This window comes from Hyla sarda, chromosome 2, assembly GCF_029499605.1.
Source record: "Hyla sarda isolate aHylSar1 chromosome 2, aHylSar1.hap1, whole genome shotgun sequence".
Lineage (NCBI taxonomy): Eukaryota > Metazoa > Chordata > Amphibia > Anura > Hylidae > Hyla > Hyla sarda.
In genome coordinates, this window is record NC_079190.1 from 361,385,813 (window position 1) to 361,407,734 (window position 21,922).

At 42.5% G+C, this 21,922-nt stretch overlaps 2 protein-coding genes across 4 annotated transcripts in view; one reads left to right on the forward strand and one right to left on the reverse strand.

Annotated features, from left to right (window-relative positions):
- The window catches only part of AP4B1 (adaptor related protein complex 4 subunit beta 1), a 29,913-nt gene extending 29,574 nt beyond the window's left edge, over positions 1 to 339 (reverse strand). Inside the window, exon 1 of one of the 2 annotated variants that reach the window (XM_056558340.1) lies at positions 155 to 339. The gene's annotated coding sequence lies outside the window, so the exon portion shown is untranslated. Of the gene's footprint in view, positions 1 to 20 lie in introns of both variants that reach the window. The other variant, XM_056558341.1, reaches the window with a different exon arrangement.
- On the forward strand, positions 75 to 17,690 carry DCLRE1B (DNA cross-link repair 1B). Of its 2 annotated transcripts, none has more exons than XM_056558343.1 (5): positions 75 to 211; positions 9,399 to 9,615; positions 9,987 to 10,152; positions 14,226 to 14,405; positions 15,651 to 17,690. In XM_056558343.1, the coding sequence occupies exons 2-5, from the start codon at positions 9,427 to 9,429 to the stop codon at positions 16,634 to 16,636; spliced, it is 1,521 nt and encodes a 506-aa protein (XP_056414318.1). In that variant the 5' UTR covers positions 75 to 211; positions 9,399 to 9,426; the 3' UTR covers positions 16,637 to 17,690. The 2 variants fall into 2 exon arrangements, with proteins under 2 accessions (XP_056414318.1, XP_056414319.1); XM_056558344.1 differs by lacking the exon at positions 75 to 211 and adding an exon at positions 216 to 310.
- The last annotated feature ends 4,232 nt before the right edge of the window (positions 17,691 to 21,922 follow it).

A 21,922-nucleotide genomic window follows, 5' to 3' on the forward strand; every position in this document is an offset into this window, starting at 1 on the left:
GGGTATAATCTGCCTTTCACCTAAAGAGTTAATTCTTCTGGCGGGAATACGGGACCAGAAGCCCCGCCTGGTTCCGCCCGCTCGTCATACACCGATAATTCCGGAAATGGTCTGAGAAGCACAGAAAGGGTCCACCATAAACAAACCGCCTTACCGAGGATGGCCGAGTTACAGGCATAGCCGCCGCCGCCGCAGCCGCACTTCCGGGATGGTAAGACAGAAGCAGCAGAACACTAATCATCGATCTGGGGCTGATTAGCGCATGCGTGAAGCATCTGTCAGGAGTAGATAGATCGTCTGCTTCTATCGGGTGTGGTTGCACAGCTTTATCATTCATAGAGCGGGGAGATTACCTGTAGTAACCGATCAGATCTCAGCTATAAAGAAAGTTTAGAAATAAAAGACATGATGCGATTGGCTGCGGATTTAGTTCGTGACGGACGTCACGTGACTCCATGGGCTACAACAGTGTTTCTCAACCAGGGCTCCTTCAGAGATTGCAAAACTACTGCTGGGCGTTGTAGTCTTGCAACAGCTGGAGGCACCCTGGTTGGGAAATACTGGGCTAGAACAGTGTTTGCTTACCAGGGTGCCTCCAGCTGTTGCACAACTACAACTCGGGGCATGCTAAAAGTTGTAGTTTTCAACACCTGGGGCACCCTGGTTCAGAAACACTAGGCAAGTAGCAGTACTTTGGCCACCCTATGGTTATTCTTATATTAAAAATACTGGCAATGGCCGGTACTTATCCAACCAATCCTCCAACTCCCGGAATGTTGCACTATATAATATACAAGTGTTTCCTAACCAGAGTGCCTCCAGCTTTTGGAAAACTACAACTCCCAGCATGCCCGGACAGCCAATGGCTGTCCGGGCATGCTGGGAATTATAGTTTTGCAACAGCTGGAGGCACCCTGGTTGGGAAACACTTGTGGTAGAGGGTGTGATGTGGGGCATATGGAATTACCCTAGGGGCAGATGGCATTAACCCCTTGTATTCGTGATGCCAGGGCCTGGTTTATCCTCAATACCACCCAAAGGTATACCGCTGGATCCTGGGCTAGGCACGGGCGGCAATAAGTACTCCGACGCCAAGTTAAGGACAACAGTAGCTTTACTGAGTATCAGATGGTACAGTCTACCCACAGAGGTGACCAGTGACTTCAGAGACCTTAACGACGAAGGACGTAATTGTACGTCCTGGTGAGGTGGTACTTAACGCACCAGGACGTACATTTACGTCCTAAGCATAACCGCGGGCATCGGAGCGATGCCCGGATCATGCGCGGCAGGTCCCGTATGTTGATCGCAGCCAGGGACCCACCCGTAATGGCGGACATCCGTGATCCCGCGGATGTCCTCCATTAACCCCTCAGATGCCGTGATCAATACAGATCACGGCATCTGCAGCATCTCTGTCACTTAAATGGATGATCAGATCGCCCGCAGCGCTGCCGCGGCGATCCGATCATCCAGCACGGCAGCCGGAGGGTCCCTCACCTGCCTCCGCTGCCTTTCTGGAGTCTTCTGCTCTGAACTGCCTTCCCGCAGACCAGAGCAGAAGATGACCGATAACCCTGATCAGTGCTATGTCCTATATATAGCACTGAACAGGATTAGCAATCGAGTGATTGCTTTAAATAGTCCCCTATGGGGACTATTAAAGTGTAAAAGTAAAACAAATTTGAAAAAACCCCTCCCCCAAGAAAAGTTATAGGTCTTCAAAATAGGGGGATCTTAATTGTACTAATTTGGTTAAAAAGTTTGTGAATTTTTTTTTAAGCGCAACAGTAATAGAAGAGTAGGTTATCATGGGTATCATTTTAATCATATTGACCCAAAGAATAAAGAACACATGCCATTTTTACCGTAAATTGTACGTCGTGCAAACAAAACCTTCCAAAATTAGCAAAATTGCGGTTTTCTTTTTAATTTCCCCACACAAATAGTATTTTTTTTTTGGTTGCGCCATATATTTTATGGTAAAGTGAGTGATGGCATTACAACGGACAACTGGTCGCGCAAAAAACAAGCCCTCATACTAGTCTGTGGATGAAAATATAAAAGAGTTATGATTTTTTGAAGGCGAGGAGGAAAAAACAAAAACTTAATAAAATTGTCTGCGTCCTCAAGGCCCAAATGGGCTGCGTCCTTAAGGGGTTAAGGGCTTGCTGGTACTTGCAGTAGATTTGGACAATTTTAGTGCAGGCCACTCTGACTTGACAATAGATCACTGTGACTGACTTGGGGTTACACTCACATGACAACTGGTGATCACATGTTAACATTTCTTAAAGGGGTACTCCGGTGCTTAAACATCTTATCCCCTATCCAAAGGATAGGGGATAAGATGCCTGATCGCGGGAGTCCCGCATCCGGGGACCCCCGGGATCATGCACGTGGCACCCAGTTTGTAATCAGTGCCCGGAGCATGTTCGCTCCGGGTCTGATTATGGTCGACCGCAGGGCGGGCGGCGTGTGACGTCACGCCTCCGCCCCCGTGTGACGTCATGCTCCGCCCCTCAATGCAAGCCTACGGGAGGGGGCGTGATAGCGATCACGCCCCCTCCCGTCAGCTTGCATTGAGGGGCGGAGCGTGACGTCACACGGGGGCGGAGGCGTGACATCACACGCCGCCGGCCCTGCGGTCGCCGGTAATCCGACCCGGAGCGAACATGCTCCGGGCACTGATTACAAACTGGGTGCCACGTGCATGATCCCGGGGGTCCCCGGATGCGGGACTCCCGCGATCAGGCATCTTATCCCCTATCCTTTGGATAGGGCATAAGATGTTTAAGCACCGGAGTACCCCTTTAAAGCAATAATACTCTTATATACACTTTACAGTAAAACACATGGCAGAAAATATATACATGAGGGGTCACTGTAGGGAGGCTACCGGATAGGGCAGCAGGAGTACAGGGGTACAACTACAGTACTGGGCCACCATACACACTGATCTATACTATGTACTACTATATAATTCAACATTCTGGGAGTTGAAGTTTTCGTTTAGGGAAGCTACTGAGCCATAGGCTGTATCAGGGCATGCTGGGAGTTCTAGTTAGTAACTAACTGCAACTTCTGAATTTAACAAAAAATGTAAAAAAAATGAAGAAGAAAAAATCAAAAAGTCTCATCAAAACAAAAATAAAACTGTTAAAAACTACAGATCGGGGCGCAAAAAATGAGCCCTCTTACAGGCCCGTATAAGGAGAAATAAAAAAAGTTATAGGGGTCAGAATAGGACAAAATTTCCCCTGCACATGTGCATCCTGTGATGTTACACATGTATAATTGATTATGTAAATTAGCATGGCCTTTTTTTTTTTTTTAACAAGAAAGGTGTCAACCCTATAGGCAAGAGATATGGGCACTTATGTCAGAATGTCTAGGGGCATCACTGGTGGGAGCCCAAACACTATAGAATGTATTGATGTAGTAGTTTTTGGATGTGCCATCACCTCCCGATTACTGAATCCTCACAATGAGGGGGCACTACAGTAGCTATTGGATGTTTTTCCCCCTGCACTGTACTATCTCCAGGCCCATAAACAGAACAGCACTGCACATGTCTGACTGCCCCTCTATTCAACCTGAGGGACATTAGAGGTTATTGTTATTGTACTTAGTGGAGGTCCCGATAGATAGAGATATATATATATATATATATATATATATATATTTCTATCTATCTATCTTACTTTCATGTATCTCCTGCAATGCTTTTCAACTGGGATCCTCCAGATGTGTCTATAAAAACATGAATATGAGCAGCTGTTTAATACATAAGTTATTGTTAAGGGCAGCAAGTAAACTGAAATAGTGAATATGGGAATTCAGCTCACTTGCAGCGGAGCGACGTTCTGCATCTGCTTCTAGGATTTTTTTTTAATAAAGTGACTTGTGCGATCTCAAAAGGTGTCCAATATCCATTGAGTATAGATTGTTGGGTATCTACAAGGTCAAAGCAACAGCTATTTAGGGATAAAATACAACAAAATAAGTAAAGGCAATATCGTAGTGCTGGGCAGTATACCGGTGTGTTTTTATTTCTTTACGATATGAATATTTCACATACCGCAATACAGTTTCCATAGCAACCAACTCCAATGCGTGATGGCGTAGAGAAACATCCGGCCGCACAGCATCTCTTGGAAGTGTAGTCCGGATTGACCGTGAGGAGCTGGGAGGGAACTAAAACTCCCGGCGGGCATGTGACTTCCAGGCGGGCGCGGGAAACTCAAGCTGAACTGTGGAGACATGGAGGAGCGTTACTAGGCGGCCTGACCGAGAATCCTGGGTACCATGATGAGGACACCCCCCCCCCCAAAAAAAAAATACCGTTAAATACCATGAAACCACCATAATTTTGAAAAATACTGTTATATAAATTTTTGGTCATTACAATATCACTACAATATCTCTATACTGGAACGTTTCGTTCTGCAGACTCACTTATCTATTGCGATCCTAGGTGCACTATGTCCGCTCAAGGTATAAGATTCTCTGTAATAGCATAGAATATGTTCACAGGGTGGTATGATTTGTACTGTAGAAAAGCACAAGCTTAGCTCATAAAATACTGTCTGTAGGAATAAGGTTCTAAACACATTTCCGGAACAAGAGTAGTTGCAAAAAGTGCTATTCTCTAAGTAGTTGTAAGTTGTTTCATTGGAACTCCCGATAGTCTATTATACAGCGCAATGCTTTGCAGAGTTCTTGTGCCGTATACAGTTAAAATATCTATAGCGGTATCTGAAAAATATCTGCCGTGGTCTTCATACATTAGAACTCCCCTTCCAAGATTGCTTGTGTGGTTGTGTATATGTTGTAGAATCGGGAGACAGCCCCGGCCGGCGCGTCTCAACCGATCTCCTGCCCGTTAGAACTCCGGAATATCGTTCTTTGACTGGGAGTGACGTCACTACTGGTTGCAGAGGAGGACAAAAAAGATCCAACGCGTTTCGGTAACCTGCCTGTCACCTTCGTCTGGGATGCAATCTCCTCCCTTCCTTGGATTCCTTTCTAGTTTCAGATGCAGGGGAGGTGGTTACACATACCACCAACATTAGTGCGGCAGAGGGACCGTGAGGCCGGTAACGGGGAATGTCGGAAGGTGAGTTAAAGTTTATTTTGTTTGTTTTTCTAGCCCGGGCACAGGATAGTACAGTACAGTGCAGCGGCTGATAATTATTTGGGGGGGGGGGGGGGGGGGAGAGAGAGAGAGAGAGAAGCAGCGCTCGCGGGTGACATCATTAGTTCCCCGATGTGGGGGACAGCGCAGCGCTGGGCTGATAATTCATTGGGGGGGGGGAAGAGAAACAGAACAGGCCCCGCGGGTCACATATGGCTGATAGCAGGGACAGCCACTGCGGCTGATAATTCATTCATCCATTCATTCATTTGAGGGGGGGGGCCCAACTGGTATTGCGGTATGTAAGAAATGAGTATCTTGCAAGAAAAATTTTTTGGCATTCGGTATGAACCGGTATACCACCCAGCACTAATGTCACACCAAACTGGACAAAATTATTGCCACCCTTTCAAATTTGTGGATAAATAAGATTGTTTCATGCATGTGATGCTCCTTTAAACTCACCTGGGGCAAGAAACAGGTGTGGGCAATATAAAAATCACACCTGAAAGCAGATGAAAAGGAGAGAAGTTCACTTAGTCTTTGCATTGTGTGGCTGTGTGTGTGCACCACACTAAGCATGGACAACCAACAGAAAGAGGAGAAGAGAACCAGGAGGACTTGAGAACCAAATTGTGGAAAGATATCGAAAATCTCAAGGTTACAAGTCCATCTCCAGAGATCTAGATTTGCCTTTGTTCACAGTGTGCAACATTATCAAAAAGTTTGCAACCCATGGCACTGTAGCTAATCTCCCTGGACATGGACGGAAGAGAAAAATTTATGAAAGGTGTCAACGCAGGATAGGCTGGATGGTGGATAAGCAGCCCCAAACAAGTTCCAAAGATATTCAAGCTGTCCTGCAGACTCAGTTCATGCTGACACTGATGCTCCCTATCTGTCGACATTTAAATGAAACGCTATGGCAGGAGACTCAGGACCCCACTGCTGAAACAGACATTAAAAAGCAAGACTACATTTTGCTAAATGAACTTGAGTAAGCCAAAATCCTTCCGAGAAAACATCTTTTTGGTAAAGCGCATCATTCTACGGTTTACCAAAACCGGAATGAGGCCTACAAAGAAGAGAACACAGTACCTACAGTGAAATATGGTGGAGGTTCAATGATGTTTTGGGGTTCTCTTCTGCCTCTGGCACTGGGTGCCTTGAATGTGTGCAAGGCATCATGAAATCTGAGGATTACCAATGGATTTTGGGTCGCACTGTACAGCCCAGTGTCAGAAAGCTGGGTTTGCGTCCGAGATCTTGGGTTTTCCAACAGGACAATGACCCCAAACATACATCAAAAAGCACCCAGAAATGGATGGCAACAAAGCGCTAGAGAGTTCTGAAGTGGTCAGCAATGAGTCCAGATCTAAATCGCATTGAACACCTGTGGAGAGACCTTAAAATTGCTGTTGGGAAAAGGCGCCTTCCAATAAGAGACCTGGAGCAGTTTGTAAAGGAAGAGTGGTCCAACATTCCGGCTGAGAGGTGTAAGAAGCTTATTGATGGTTATAGGAAGTGACTGATTTCAGTTATTTTTTTCCAAAGGGTGTGCAACCAAATATTAAGTTAAGGGTGCCAATAATTTTGTCCAGCCCATTTTTGGAGTTTGGTGTGACATTATGTCCAATTTTTTTTTTTTTTTTTTTTTTTCCTTTTTTGGTTTAGTTCCAATACACACAAAGGGAATAAACATGTGTATAGCAAAACATGTGTTACTGCAATCCTTTTCTGTGAGAAATACTTCATTTTCTTGAAAACTTTCAGGGGTGCCAACATTTATGGCCATGACTGTAGTTTGATACACAGACATTTAATCCCATAAATAATACCTAGTTTTGCAGTCAATGTGTTCTTTAATTTTCCGGTCAATCGCCCCGTCCATTTGTGGAATTGTTAATATGGGGGTTCTATTTTTTTCTATTATTTGATAAGCATTGTAATGTCTGCATGGGTAGAAACCAGGTTTTTGGGCCAATTGACACCTTGCTTCCGAGTTGTTTTTCCCTTTCTGGAATTTTACCGTTGGAGCTATATAATTCCCCACATTTTGTGGCTTGTTCTCCTATTATTCTGTCCCCCTGCAATATATTCCAATGTCTCCTGATGAGTTTTTGTATCAAGAAACTATGTTTGTAGGTGGTGACAATTGGAATATGCTATTTAGTTCCATCTTTTTCTGGGTCTGTGCTTTTTTCCTTCTAAAAGGGTATCTCTATTCATGAGGGCTACATCCTGATAAGTTTTCTGTAGTTTTTGTTGATCTTAATCCTTATCAGAAAGTAGCCCTCTTGAATCGAGATACCCTTTTGGAAAATAAAAAGAAAGGACAGATCCAGAAAAAGATGAAACCAAATTGCATATTACAATTGTCATCACCTACAACAAACATAGTTTCTTGATACAAAAAATCATCAGGAGACATTGAAATATATTGCTGGGGGACAGAATAATAGAACTATCATCACAAACGGCTTTTATTTTTAAAAGGCCATAAAATGTGGGGAATTATATAGCTTCAACAGTAAATTCCAGAAAGGGACAACTCAGAAGCAAGGTGTCAATTGGCCCCAAAACATGGTTTTTACCCATGCAGACATCACAGTGCTTGCCAAATAACAGAAAATAGAACCCCCATATTAACAATTCCAAAAATGGATGGGGGGGGGGGGGGTTGACAGGAAAATTTAAAGAACACATTGACTGCAAAACAAAAGGTAGTATTTATGGGATTAAATGTCCATGTAATAAACCATATATAGGACGGACCAAAAGGATCGGTGAACACAAACAGAAAATTCGAAAGACACCCATTATCCACCCACTATAAACTACATGGAGGATCAACGAAGGGGACAATTTTCTTTGGTATTGAAAAAGTATCCGCACATTGGAGAGGGGGGGAACCATATTGCCCAGATGTCCAAGCTGGAGGGCAAATGGATTTTTGAATTGGACACACTGGCCCCTTGGGTGTTAAATGTAGATTTTTGAACTCTTTGCCTTCTTACAAAAATATGTTTCTGAACACTAGGTGCCTTTCATATACAGAATGTCCCGTAAACAAGGTGAAATATTATTGTGAAAAGTCGCACCAATGTTGGTGGTATGTGTAACCACCTCCCCTGCATCAGGAACTAGAAAGGAATCCAAGGAAGGGAGGAGATCGCATCCCAGACAAAGGTGACAGGCAGGTTACCGAAACACGTTGGATCTTTTTTGTCCTCCTCTGAAACCAGTAATGACGTCACTCACAGGCAAAGAGCGCGATTCCAGAATTCAAATGGGCAGGAGATCGGTTGAGATGCGCTGCCGGCTGGGGCTGTCTCCCCATTCTACAACATATACACAACTAATCTTGGAAGGGGAGTTCTAATGTATGAAGACCATGGCAGATATTTTTCCCCAGACCTGAATCCGATTGAGCACATCTGGGACATCATGTCTCACTCCATCCACCAGCGCCACGTTGCACCACAGACTGTCCAGGAGTTGACGGATGCTTTAGTCCAGGTCTGGAAGGACATCCATCATGAGACCATCCACCACCTCATTAGGAGCATGCCCAGGGATTTTAGGGAGGTCATACGGGCACGTGGAGGCCACACACACTACTGAGCCTCATTTTGACTTGTTTTAAGGACATTACATCAAAGTTGGATCAGCCTGTACTGTGGTTTTCCACTTTGATTTTGAGTATGACTCCATATCCAGACCTCCATGGGTTGATATATTTGATTTCCATTGATAATTTTTGTGTGATTTTGTTGTCAGTACATTCAACCATGTAAAGACGAAAGTATTTCCTATGATTAGTTCATTCATTCAGATCTAGGATGTGTTATCTTAGTGTTCCCTTTATTTTTTGAGCAGTGTATATACCTTTCCTGGAGTTCCTGGAGAAATAAGCTGCTGCAAGTGGTTTAGTCCTCCTCTTTTCATTAAGAACACATGAATGCTCAGCCAGGCCAAATGTTCATGTGTATGGGGGGGGGGGGGGGGGGGGGGAACAGGAGATATCAGCCAAACGTTTGCATGTGTTAGGGTTTGTTCACACTTTCAGAGGAAATACAAGACTTATGTAGTTGAGGACTCTTAGAGCAGACACTAAAGTCCCTGCTTATTTATTTCAAATTACTTTTATTTGGCAAATCAGAAAGATTTAGGGGTTGCAATAATTTTACAACTTCAGTAGAGAGCTCAATGAATTTGTAGGAGCCATGCATTTAATTATATTTTTTTTTATCTATTTCAGATCTTTGATAGCCAACTAGGGGTTGATCATGAATGGGACGCTTCTTCCCAACACACCCATCGCTGTGGATTTTTGGCAGATCCGAAAATGCAGTCACGTCCGGCTCTTTTTTCTATCCCACATGCATAGTGACCATACAATTGGTTTGTCTTCCACATGGAAAAATCCCCTCTACTGTTCACCCATCACAGCCAAGATCCTTAGATATAAGTTGCAGGTATTTATGACTTATACTGTAGTCAGCCGAACCCCCATAAACCTTCCCACATATTGGTGAATGCGGCGGAAATTGCACACCGATTTGTTCACCGATGGCCGTGCAGTGTTTTTGGGATTATCTGCACCATCACATGGTCATTGGTAAATGCTTGGGAGAGTGGTTTGTGGCATGTGGGAACACAGCCAAAAATGTGTGGAATGTCTGCCTGAAAAACACAGACATTACGCACATTTGAAAGTTCCAGCGGCGCTAGGGCCGCTTGGATATGCGCCGTCTCATAAATGGCAATGCATTTCCGAGTGAAATCCGGTATGAAGGAAATTCCCATGTATTCGTGGACCTCACCAACAATCAATGTTTACTCCTAGGTAAAGAGCAAATGGATCAATCCGTTGGAAGTTGGAGTATGTCACATGCTGCCCTTGGATGACTGCAGAATTGAGACAGTATCTGTGACTCTAATAGATGCCAACCATTGCCCTGGTTCTGTTATGTTCCTGTTTCAGGGATACTTTGGTACTATCTTGTATACAGGTACATTTCACTGCTATTTTAGAATTGTACTTTGATTTTGTCTATTTCTATTTGGAGGTAAAATCCTCGTCATTCTTCCTGAAAATAGTCTAAGAAAGTGCAATATGCTTTTTACAAATTAGGTTATGTACCACAACAATAATATATGGCTTATTTAAGCATATAAACCTTCTAGTCCACATTCTTCCAAGAGGGTTAGAAGTTAGGTTATGGCTGCACAGTGACTGTAAATCTCATGTAAGTTGCCAGACCCAAAAATTGGTGCAATTTTTTGTTTGTGAGTTGCTGTCGCACAACTTTGTTACGAGTGCAATCCGGCTGTAAAATAAAATAAAAAGCTGAATCGCAGTAGCAAGTAAGAGAGTCGCACTCAATACGCATTGAGGTCAATACAGGAAAACTTGCAACCAAAACAATCAAATTAGGATTTGGGGCGACTGTTGTGTGGGGCTCACAATATGTCCAGATTAAACACTTCATTTAACATTACTATCTTTTAGATGACTTTAAGGGGTATTCTGGATTTTTTTTTATAAGTTAGTGGTTCATAATATACAATGTCTGTACCTGTGTTTCATGATGGTCTTGCAAGTCTACGGGTGGGTGGAGCGACTGCTAGGTGGGAGGAAGATCATTCTGCAAGAATTTGCAACAACTGGAGGCCCTCTGGTCAGAAAACATTGGTCTATTGATTTGAAGGCAGCATAGGTGTGTTTCAATTAAGTGGGATGGCTAATGTTTGGGAGGCAGGAAAGTGATCTCACACTTAAAAAAAATAAATAAATAAAAAAGAATTATGGGATTTGTAGATTTAGAGAATGACCTCCAACAGGTAATAGCCAGTTCACAAAAAGATGGTTGACAAAGAACACAACCATTTAACCCCAAGACAAGCACAGATCCTTCCAAATCATGTCCATTACTGTCTGGCAGGTACATACTAAAATCACTTTATGGTGGATATCTCCTTTTTGGACTTTGCCTTTTTGTTTTCCAAAAACAGTGCTTCTATTTTCCATTGGATGTGTCAGGTATTGCAGCTCAGTTTTATTTACTTGGATGTAGCAGATGAGCTGTAATACCTGGCAAAGCCCATAGAGCAGTGGTTCTTAACCTGGGTTCGATCGAACCCCAGGGGTTCGGTGAGTCAGTCCCGGGGGTTCGGCGGGGGAGGTCACAACAGGACAGGCAAACCAAGCAATTGCTTGGGGCCCCGAGCAGAGCCGGTGTTTGCGCGTCCTGTAGCGACGGGGAAATTCCCCCCCATCACCATTAACTCCCTGCGGCCCCGCGTTAAGTTTAAAAACGCAGGGCCGCCGGGACCTAGCACACGCCGGGACGTCACTGACGATCCCGTGTGTGAGCCCATGGAAACGAAGGTGCCGAGGACCGGAGGATAGAGAAGGAGGAAGACGCGCGCTGGCAAGCTTGGTAAGTGACCAGCGGCACGTCATCTTCTGTGCTCCGACCACCGGTCCCGAGACCTACTGCTATAGCTGGAGCGGTGGGCGGAGCACTGAAGTGGGCAGTACACAGGCATACACTGTATATGGCTGGAGGCTGTATGTCTGTGGGGGAACACTGCCTACATCAGTGGTCTTCAACCTGCGGACCTCCAGATGTTGCAAAACTACAACTCCCAGCATGCCCGAACAGCTGTTGGCTGTCTGGGCATGCTGGTTGGAGACCACTGGCCTACATAATGTGGGGGGGAACACTGCCTGCCTAATGTGGGGGGGGGAACACTGCCTGCCTAATGTGGGGGGAACACTGCCATTGTTGCGAAAATTACATGAGTGGCACTTGCCAAGGTAAAGCCGCACATTTCTGAACTGGTCTCTGAAAGACAACAGCAGAAGTCACACTGATTTGCAGTAAACATTCATTATGTTTTTGTTTTTGTGTGAAAATCATGGTTTTGTTCTTAATGGTTTTGTTCATTTTGTGCACCTATGTATAAATATATACTTTATATATATATATACCTCCTATGTTTTTTTTATTTGAAAAAATATTTTATTTTTCCAATTAAGAGGGGTTCGGTGAATGCGCATATGAAACTGGTGGGGTTCAGTACCTCCAACAAGGTTAAGAACCACTGCCATAGAGCGTTACTGTTTCTCAGAATATAAAGTAAATCCATCCAGATTTGAATCCTTGAAATTGTCCTTAAAGGGGTTATCCAGGAAAAAACTTTTATTATATATATCAACTGGCTCCAGAAAGTTAAACAGATTTGTAAATTACTACTATTAAAAAATCTTATTCCTTTCAGTACTTATGAGCTACTGAAGTTGAGTTGTTCTTTTCTGTCTAAGTGCTCTCTGATGACACGTGTCTCGGGAACCGCCCAGTTTAGAAGCAAATTCCCATAGCAAACCTCTTCTACTCTATGCAGTTCCCGAGACAAGCAGAGATGTCAGCAGAGAGCACTGTTGCCAGACAGATAACAACTCGACTTCAGCAGCGGATAATTATTGAAAGGATTGAGATTTTTTAATAGAAGCAATTTACAAATCTGTTTAACTTTCTGGCACCAGTTGATAGATATATATAATATATATAAAAACTTTTTTCCCTGGAATACCCCTTTAATTTTGTCATCAGACCCTGGTCTCCTAGTCCAGCGGAAGGCAACCTTTTGGTTTTTGCTTAATGTGTTTTTTTTTATTTTTTTTATTCAGATTTCCCCTCCCCCCTACATGTTGTCCATACTGTCAGAACTTTACTGTGAAGGAAATACATAAGAAGGGGATTTCCCACAACAGACATTAAAGTTTTTGTTTAGCACGGATAACCATTATAATCCAGACCAGTGACGTGTCCCTTTTTTTTTGGCAAGGTTTTAGATGCTGACAGCACATGGTTGTTTCCGCGCAAATCAGTGTGGTTTCCACTGTAAAACCATGCAGCTATTAGCGGTGTAAGCATGTCTTTGCGGTAATTTTAAACAAAAAGTTTTAACATGTCAAAAGTTTGGATCAGTGGGGGTCTGAGTGCTGAGAACCCTACCAATCTCTAGATATAGCCTGGAGAAGCTCGCAGCAGTGTGCTTCACTTCCCTGCTCGGTGCTCAGTCCATCTGCAGTAGGCATGCTCCAATATAAATGTATGGAGTCTATCCTAACCTTTTAATGTTTCATATGGAGTATCAGCACTCATTTCAAGTGAACTTGTTAGCAGATTTTACCCTGTATAACTGTTGGCTAGCGGGAGCAGTGTGGTGGCATTGGCAGTGCCCAGGCTGTCAATCATGCTGTAGTAAGCAGTGACTTCTTAAAGTAGCTGCATGCCCCTGGAGCTGCTAAGGGGTCCTTTCCATTCAGCATGGGACATTTTGATGCACCTCACAGTACACAATTCAGGACATCCAGACATGGCAAGAAAACTCATTTTTACCCTATATTACATGTTTAGCTGTAACATTTAGGTCAAACGCCATTATTAGAATGTGTCACTGTATACATCCCCCACAGTAGTGCACCCATATTCCTGTATTGTATTATTCTAATTGTTACACATCCACATTGTTTATCTTGTGTAGGATTCTATTGTGGCACTTGTAGTCCGCTGCAGGCATCCTCCATTGTATGCATTTTATGCTGGGGATCGTCCCTAGCAATGGACTACAAGGGTAGGATCTGCTCCCCCAGTATAAATGCACAACCGCATTTGGGGTTGAGCACCTCCAGCCATTTGATACCACGTTTTTTGTAGTTGTTAGTCAGGGGGGGGGGGGAAAGAATAGTGTTGTTCGCTTTTTGTGTTTTCGTTTGTGTTTTAGCTCTATACTTTTACTAAGGAGAACAGGTAAAACATTTTTGCATATGTTACAAGCCTACAGTTCTATTTGCATTACTCAAATGTTTATGCATTGATAGTATTACTCATTCTGTAAGTGATGGTAATATAACTAGATTAAATAGATGGCAGCAAAAAAAAAAAACTACATATGTGGAATGCTGCTAATGCAGAAAGCAGATCTAATGCAGATCTTTAGGTCTGTAAGCATTGTATATTGTGTAATAAATATATATATTAATAAATATATAATATTTTTTTTGTTTTTGCAGGTGATTTTCGATATGACCCCTTTATGCTTGCAGGTCCTCCACTGAGAAACCTAAAGATTGATGTTCTATATTTGGACAACACAAATTGTGACCCTGAACAATGGCTACCCTCTCGCCAGGAGGCAACTGAACAAATAAAGGAATTAATTGAAAAGCACCCATTTCATGACATAGTGATTGGTAAGTAAGTTAGTTGATAGCCAAGCAGCATGCCAAATTGCCAAACCTTAACCCCAAACCCTAGGACAATCTGTGCCTGATATAACCTAATACGTGTCCGTTTGCTGTGCTACTCATGGATATCACATAACAAATATTTTACGCTGCAGATCTGCCGTTGAAGGACCGCTACGTGGTGGCTTTACACGTGCCTGCTCTGAGCAATACGCCACTACGAGCAGACACTGCAATGTGCAAGTTTCTGCACATGTGGGTGTACTCACACACACTCACAGCCACTCCCCCTGCTCCATGAGCTAGTCCGAGAGCTGCCGCGATGTGCGAGTATACTGCGCATGCGCACGGCGACTCGCACATTGCAGTGTGTCAGCTGGTAGCAGCGTATTGCCGCTCCGAGCAGGCACATGTAAAGCCACCATGCAGGGGTCCTTCAGCAGCGGATCTGCAGCATAAAATACATTGTGGGTCCGCTCGTGTGAACGTAACCTAACAGGTGTCGACTTAACCTTGAATTAATACACAGGCTATACTTTTTGAAGCATGTTGAAACTCATGTTAGAAAAAAAAAAACAGACCTTCATTAGGAATGAATGGAATGCTGGCCACATGTGCCCGCTACCACTCCATTCTTTTGGGGGTCAGTTGTCCTCAATTCTTTAGAAGGGTGGGGGTCTCAGCATTCAGATTCTCACTGATCAGCTAGTTACTTCAATCCTGTGGATAGATCACTTTCGATAACCACCTTTAAAGCATTACTGTCACTTTAAAATAATCTCTTTACATGTCATAAAGACATGTCAAAAGTTGTGATCATTCAGGGTCTGGATGTTCGGACCCCCACTGATCTCTAAATAGAGCTGGGAGAGGTGAATGACTGAGCACTTCTCTGCTTACTACTCCAGACAGGCGTCACATATAGCAATGTCACGGGGTGAGGGGGGTGAATCGCTCGGCTGTACGCTTCTTATGACTCTATCTAGAGATCATGGAGGGGGTCTGAAGGTCCAGACCCTGACAGAGCAAAGCTTTTGCCATGTCTGTGTGACAGTAACACTTTTAATATAAAAAAGGATTGTGTACATTCCAGTGGATCACAGATGTCACAGTCTGTAAGACTGTGCACCCTGGGGAAAAAGGATCCATAGTAGCTTTACATCTGTGTTTATTTATTTATTTATTTTTTAAACATACAATTATATTTTTGTAAGATGTAACTTTTCCATCCATTCTTTTTGTTCATTGCAGGCCTGTATAGTATTGGAAAAGAATCTCTTTTAGTGGACTTGGCTAAAACCTTTCAGTCTTGGGTTGTTGTAAGTCCCCAGAGATTGGAATTGCTCACTCTTTTAGAAATTGAACATGTTTTTTCAGCATCAGACGGAGATGGTAGGATACGAGCTGTAGAGCAGTCTGAAGTGAATTACTCGAACATGATGCACTGGAATTCTATCCATCCAACCATAGCCATTCTTCCAACCAGTCGGAAAGTAAAGGTCTGGCACAAAGATATCTATGTAGTTCCATATTCTGACCACTCCTCCTATGATGAGCTTATAGAGTTTGTTTCTGCAATAAAGCCCTCTACTATCATTCCTGTGGTTAGAACAAAACAATGTATATCTCATTTCACCCGATACTTGAGTTCTGAGAAAGCAACTTATTCCATAAAAATACCAGACTCTGTAAAATCATTTATGAAAAGTCAGGATAAATCAAGCAAAGAGGACATTCTCAGGCTCAAGGTTTCTTGTAGGCAGATTCCTCGAGGGGTTGAATTTGAGTCCAATGAAAATAATTTACAATGCAGTGCGGATCTCAATAGGACTAGGGAAAGCTTGGAAGGAACACTTAAGTCAGTAAAGAAGATTATCCCCATGAAGGAGGAGGAGTGCAACACTGACCATTGTAACTGGAGTCTGGAATGTGGAAGAGCACCAGTACCATTGACTGAGTCAACTGTTCTTGTGTCTGATACCAATGACAACCCATTTACATCTCCAGCTTCTGACATCTGTGAAATCTACAAGAATGAGTATGAGATGCCTTCAGCAAGCTCCTCCCCCAAAGACATGAATGTGACTGTTATCTCCGACTCCTCAATGTTATGTAAAGAAACAAGTCAAGTAATGAATGACAGTATTTCAATTTTGCCCTGCAAGAGGCGCAAAAAACTTGATTCAAGAACTTTTTATCACCAAGTAGAAAGATATTTTAAAAGATATTATATTTAAAAGGTGCCATGTATTAAAGGGGCTGCCCCGAGACATCTTATCCCCTATCCAAAGGCCGCTGTGGACCCTTGCGATCTCGGCTGCGGCACCCCAGACATCCGGTACACCGAGCGAACTTCGCTTTGTGCTGGATGATTGGCGATGTGGGGCCGGAGACTCGTGACATCAGTCATTCATCTCAAGACGTCACAGCCACACACCCTTAATGCAAGTCTATGGGAGGGGGCATGATGGCTGGCACGCCCCCTCCCATAGACTTTAATTGAGGGGGCATGGCCGTGACATCACGAGCAGGGCGTGACTGTGACGTCACAAGCCTACGATGCTGCACCCAACACTCTAAACGAATGTCGGGCCCAGCGGCGGGACCCCCACGATCAGACATCTTATCCACTATCCTTTGGATAGGGGATAAGATGTCTAGGGGCAGAGTACCCCTTTAAAGGGGTATTCCGGCTTTATACATCTTATCCCCTATCCGATAGAATGCCAGGGGGCTGTACCGAGATCACAGAGGTCCCCAGTGGCGGGACCCCTGCGATCATACATCTTATTCCCTATCCTTTTGGATATGGGATAAGATGTATAAAGCTGGAATACCCCTTTTAATTACATTGTACTCCACAGCTTAAGTTCTATACCTAATTAGAGTTGTTGTGTGTGTTGTGTTTTTTTATTTTTTATCTTTTTTTCCACACTCTCCTAGTTAAAAGATGCAGTAGCCGCATTCTTTTGTAAAAATAGAATGGACTCCTGTCACTACTCAGCAACTCCATTCTCTCCCTGCATTGATTGTCTCCTCTGGAGCAGGAGAGTAAATATTGTCATACGTGCAAGGGTTTTGACATTTGTTACTACTAGAGGAGGTAGTAAATGTATGATCAGTCTAACCCCCAAGACCACTAGAATGGGAATCCTAGCCCTCCAATTCCTTCTTACTGCACAGTCACAAAAAGAAGTTAAAAGGAAGCAGCAGATATAGGGTTGGTTGAAATGGTTAAAGGGGCACTCCCCTGGAAACCATTTTATTATTTATTTATTTTAATCAACTGGTGCCAGAAAGTTAAACAGATTTGTAAATCACTTTGATAAAAAAATCTTAATCCTTTCTGTAATTATCAGCTGTTGTATGCTCCACATGAAGTTCTTTGCTTTTTGAATTTCCTTTGTCTGACCACAGTGCTCTCTGCTGACACCTCTGTCAATTCTAGGAACTGTCCGGAGCAGGAGAGGATTGCTTTGGGGATTTGCTCCTACTCTGGACAGTTCCTAAAATGGACGGAGGTGTCAGCAAAGAGCACTGTGGTCAGACAAAGGAAATTCAAAAAGAAAAGAACTTCCTGTGGAGCATATAGCAGCTAATAAGTACTGGAAGGATTAAGATTTTTAAACAGAAGTAATTTACAAATCTGTTTACCTTTTCTGGCACCAGTTGATTTAAAAAAAATAAAAAAGGGAAAAAATGTTTTCCAGGGGAGTACCCCTTTTAAGAGTCTCTATAGCCATACCCTTACTTTATGCTAGTGTTTCCCAATGAGGGTGCCTCCAGCTGTTGCGAAACTACAACTCCCAGCAGGCCTGGACAGCCGAAGGCTGTCCGGGCCTGCTGGGAGCTGTTGTTTTGCAACAGCTGGAGGCACCCTGATTGGGAAACACTGCTTTATGCTGACAGGTCTTCTTTATGACTAGATATGTCAGGAGCAGCCCTTACATTGCATATATTACTTACAAGCCAGCTGCAGCCAATACACAAAGGTATGGAATAATACCAGCATAAAATACTCATACTCTTGAACAACTTTAACAGCAGACATAGACAGTTTCTTTTTTTATTATAATTTAAAGGGGTACTCCGGTGAAGAAAACCTTTTTTTTTTTTTTTTTTTTTTTTTTTTTAAATCAACTGGTGCCAGAAAGTTAAACAGATTTGTAAATGACTTCTATTAAAAAATCTTAATCCTCCCTGTACTTATTAGCTGCTGAATACTACAGCGGAAATTATTTTCTTTTTGAAACACAGAGCTCTCTGCTGACATCTCTGTCCATTTTATGAACTGTCCAGAACAGCATATGTTTGCTATGGGGATTTCCCTTTTACTCTGGACAGTTCCTAAAATGGACAGAGAGGTCAGCAGAGAGCACTGTGCTCATGATGTCAGCAGAGAGCTCTGTGTTTCAAAAAGAAAATAATTTCCGCTGTAGTATTCAGCAGCTAATAAGTACAAGAAGGATTAAGATTTTTTTAATAGAAGTAATTTACAAATCTGTTTAACTTTCTGGCACCAGTTGATTTAAAAATGTAAAAAAAGTTTTTCACCAGAGTACCCCTTTAAAGTGATTATTAAAATGTTCACATGCGTACAGATTTTATCCTGCAGACCTCCCCTGCCATTAAACGCAATAGCTGGTCACAAATACAGCAATAAAGAATAATGTACTTATAAGAGAATGTACCTCAGACTCCACAAGTAGAGATGAGCGAACTTACAGTAAATTCGATTTGCCACGAACTTCTCTGCTTGGCAGTTGATGACTTATTCTGCGTAAATTAGTTCAGCTTTCAGGTGCTCCGGTGGGCTGGAAAAGGTGGATACATTCCTAGGAAAGAGTCTCCTAGGACTGTATCCACCTTTTCCAGCCCACCGGAGCACCTGAAAGCTGAACTAATTTATGCAGGAAAAGTCATCAACTGCCGAGCCGAGAAGTTCGTGACGAATCGAATTTAGTTGGTGCATATAGGGCACGCCCTTTTTGTGCGACTCGGCGGAAACCTTTAAAAGGGAAAGCATGCAGAGCTCATCATAAATGTGGTATAAAGGCAATGCACCAGTTTTTGGCACAAATTGTGCCTAAATTTAATGCATTTCCAATAGTAAATCTGCCCTAATGTTCTTCTGCACTTTGGAAACCATTGTGGTCTTTTATATTTTACAGCACATTTTAATAGTTTTCTTGATCATTGGCAGGAAAGATCCATTTAGGTGTTGACTTATTTTTATACAGTATACATTTTTACTAAGGCTATGTGCATGCTGCCAAAAACCAGGTGGAATTCACACCCATGTCTGCATCAAAGTCCATATGGCTTTATGTAAACCCGAATTCTCTCCCATGTCACTTTTTCCACCCTCTTTTGAAGTTCCCTTATGAATCAATGGAAGCTTAAAGGGTTACTCTGTGGAAAACTTTATTTTAATAATTTTTTTTTTTTTTATCAACTGGTGCCAGAAAGTTAAATAGACTTGTAAATTACTTCTATTTAAAAAAAATCTTAATCCTTCCAGTACTTATCAGCTGCTTTATGCTTCTCAGGAAGTTATTTTCTTTTTGAATTTCCTTTCTCTCTTACCACAGTTCTCTCTGCTGACACCTCTGTCCATGTTGGGAACTTTCCAGAGAAGGAGAGGTTTGCTATGGGGGTTTGCTCCTGCTCTGGACAGTTCCTGACATGAACAGAGGTGTCAGCAGAGAGCACTGTGGAAAAGAACTTCCTGTTGAGCATATAGCAGCTGATAAGTACTGGAAGGATTAAGATTTTTAAATCTAAGTAATTGACAAGTCTGTGTAACTTTCAGGCACCAGTTGATTTTAAAGGTGAGTACCCCTTTAAGGACAGACCTTGGAACAAAGCAGCAGCCAGGTGCAGTTGAAACCCATGTGCAAAATCCACAGGCTGAAGATACAACTGTATGACCAGTGCATACTCATGCAGAGCTGATAAACATGATGAATATATAATACACTATCCACATGGGGGGGAGATATATATATATATATATATATATATATATATATATATATATATATATATATATATATATAATTAGTTTTCTTTTTAATCTAAAGTAATTTGCTACATAAAATTTACCTAACTGCATTAGTAATTTTTACATGGCTCATACTGCTTCAATGTTACAGTAATTTGTCCTATTGATTATCTATGATTCTGTAGATGCGTGCAGGGTCCTCATTTTTATCATTAATCACTATAAATAAATTGCTGTATAAAATAAAGATTTATAATTCCTCGCTTGTTTTCTTCTATGACAGAGCTAGATCTATCATTGATTATTATAAAACCACTAAATAGTAAAGTATTATTGTTTCAGCATCACCGGGCAATGGCTGAGATGTATTAGGCAGAAAGTGAATAGTCAGTTGATGTGTTGGAAGGAAGAAAATGGTCAAATGTTTGGATCTGAGTGATTTTCCCAATGGCTACATTGTGATGGCCAAAACGCAGGCCATGTGAGGTGTTCATTACTAATAGTGGTTGGGATGTACCAAAAGTCTATTGAAAAGCAGCTGGTGAAATGGTGCCAAAGTCTTCTAGATGTGTTTGGGGAGTGAAGGCTAGCCTGTCTGGTCCGAACCCACAGTAGAGCTACTGTACCACAATTGCTGATCTAAATGCCAGTACTGACCCTTAGCCATAACTGATAAGGTATGTGATCATCAGTATGGACTGTGGAGCAATAGGTGGCCTGGACTAATACATCACATTTGCTTTAATATCATGTGGACAGTTGGATGCGTGTGAATTGCTTTCCTGAGGAGGTGGCACCTGGATGGACAATGTAGCAGGCATGGGATAGGCTCCATTTTGGATGTAAATTTATAACAAGTGGGTTTGTAATGCTTCCTCCATTTCCCATAAATCCTTTATCTTGGGGTGTGGTGTTTGATCACTGCATGTGGTCATCTAATCAGACTGCTGGGGCTGGCGTTAACCAAGGTGAACTCATTAGACCCCTATGTGGGTTGAGGTTAGTTTACATTCTGTGCAGTTTTGGTTTGTTTTCAAAGTGCATTTCTTGGAGAAATACTGCCATGTGGTGAAACGGATTTGACCTTTAGATCTTTAGGCTGTTAACACATTGAATTCTTGCTGCATTGTTCACTCATTTTTTACTGCAGTTTGGATGTTTCTGTTGAAATTTTTCCAATTCGTAATAACTACTCTTTTTTGATTTGCACAATTGTGGTAAAATATCACAATTTTTGCCACTATTTTTGGGAAAATCACAGTAAAAATAGCTAAAATACTGCAAGAAAAAAAAAAATGCAATGTGTGTATACAGCCTCAGGAGGAGGGGAATAATTACTATATATCCTGATCCCATAAAAACAGCAGCAGCATAAGGGTTTATATGGATAAGGGGAAGAGTCTGGGAGCTAGTAGTAGGTGATGATGTCATCCTGTAGTTCACAGGAAGTCTGCTGACCCAGCAATGACATCCTGTTCTGACACATTAAAGGGGTACTCCAATGGAATTTTTTTTTTTT

What these genes read in the sequence shown, in the direction of transcription:
- DCLRE1B (XM_056558343.1), top strand. Translation starts at nt 9,427, where the DNA reads ATGAATGGGACGCTTCTTCCCAACACACCCATCGCTGTGGATTTTTGG. An exon ending in TCCTTAGATATAAGTTGCAG is followed by an intron (nt 9,616 to 9,986) that starts GTATTTATGACT and finishes GTTTACTCCTAG; the next exon opens with GTAAAGAGCAAATGGATCAA. An exon ending in ATTTCATGACATAGTGATTG is followed by an intron (nt 14,406 to 15,650) that starts GTAAGTAAGTTA and finishes TGTTCATTGCAG; the next exon opens with GCCTGTATAGTATTGGAAAA.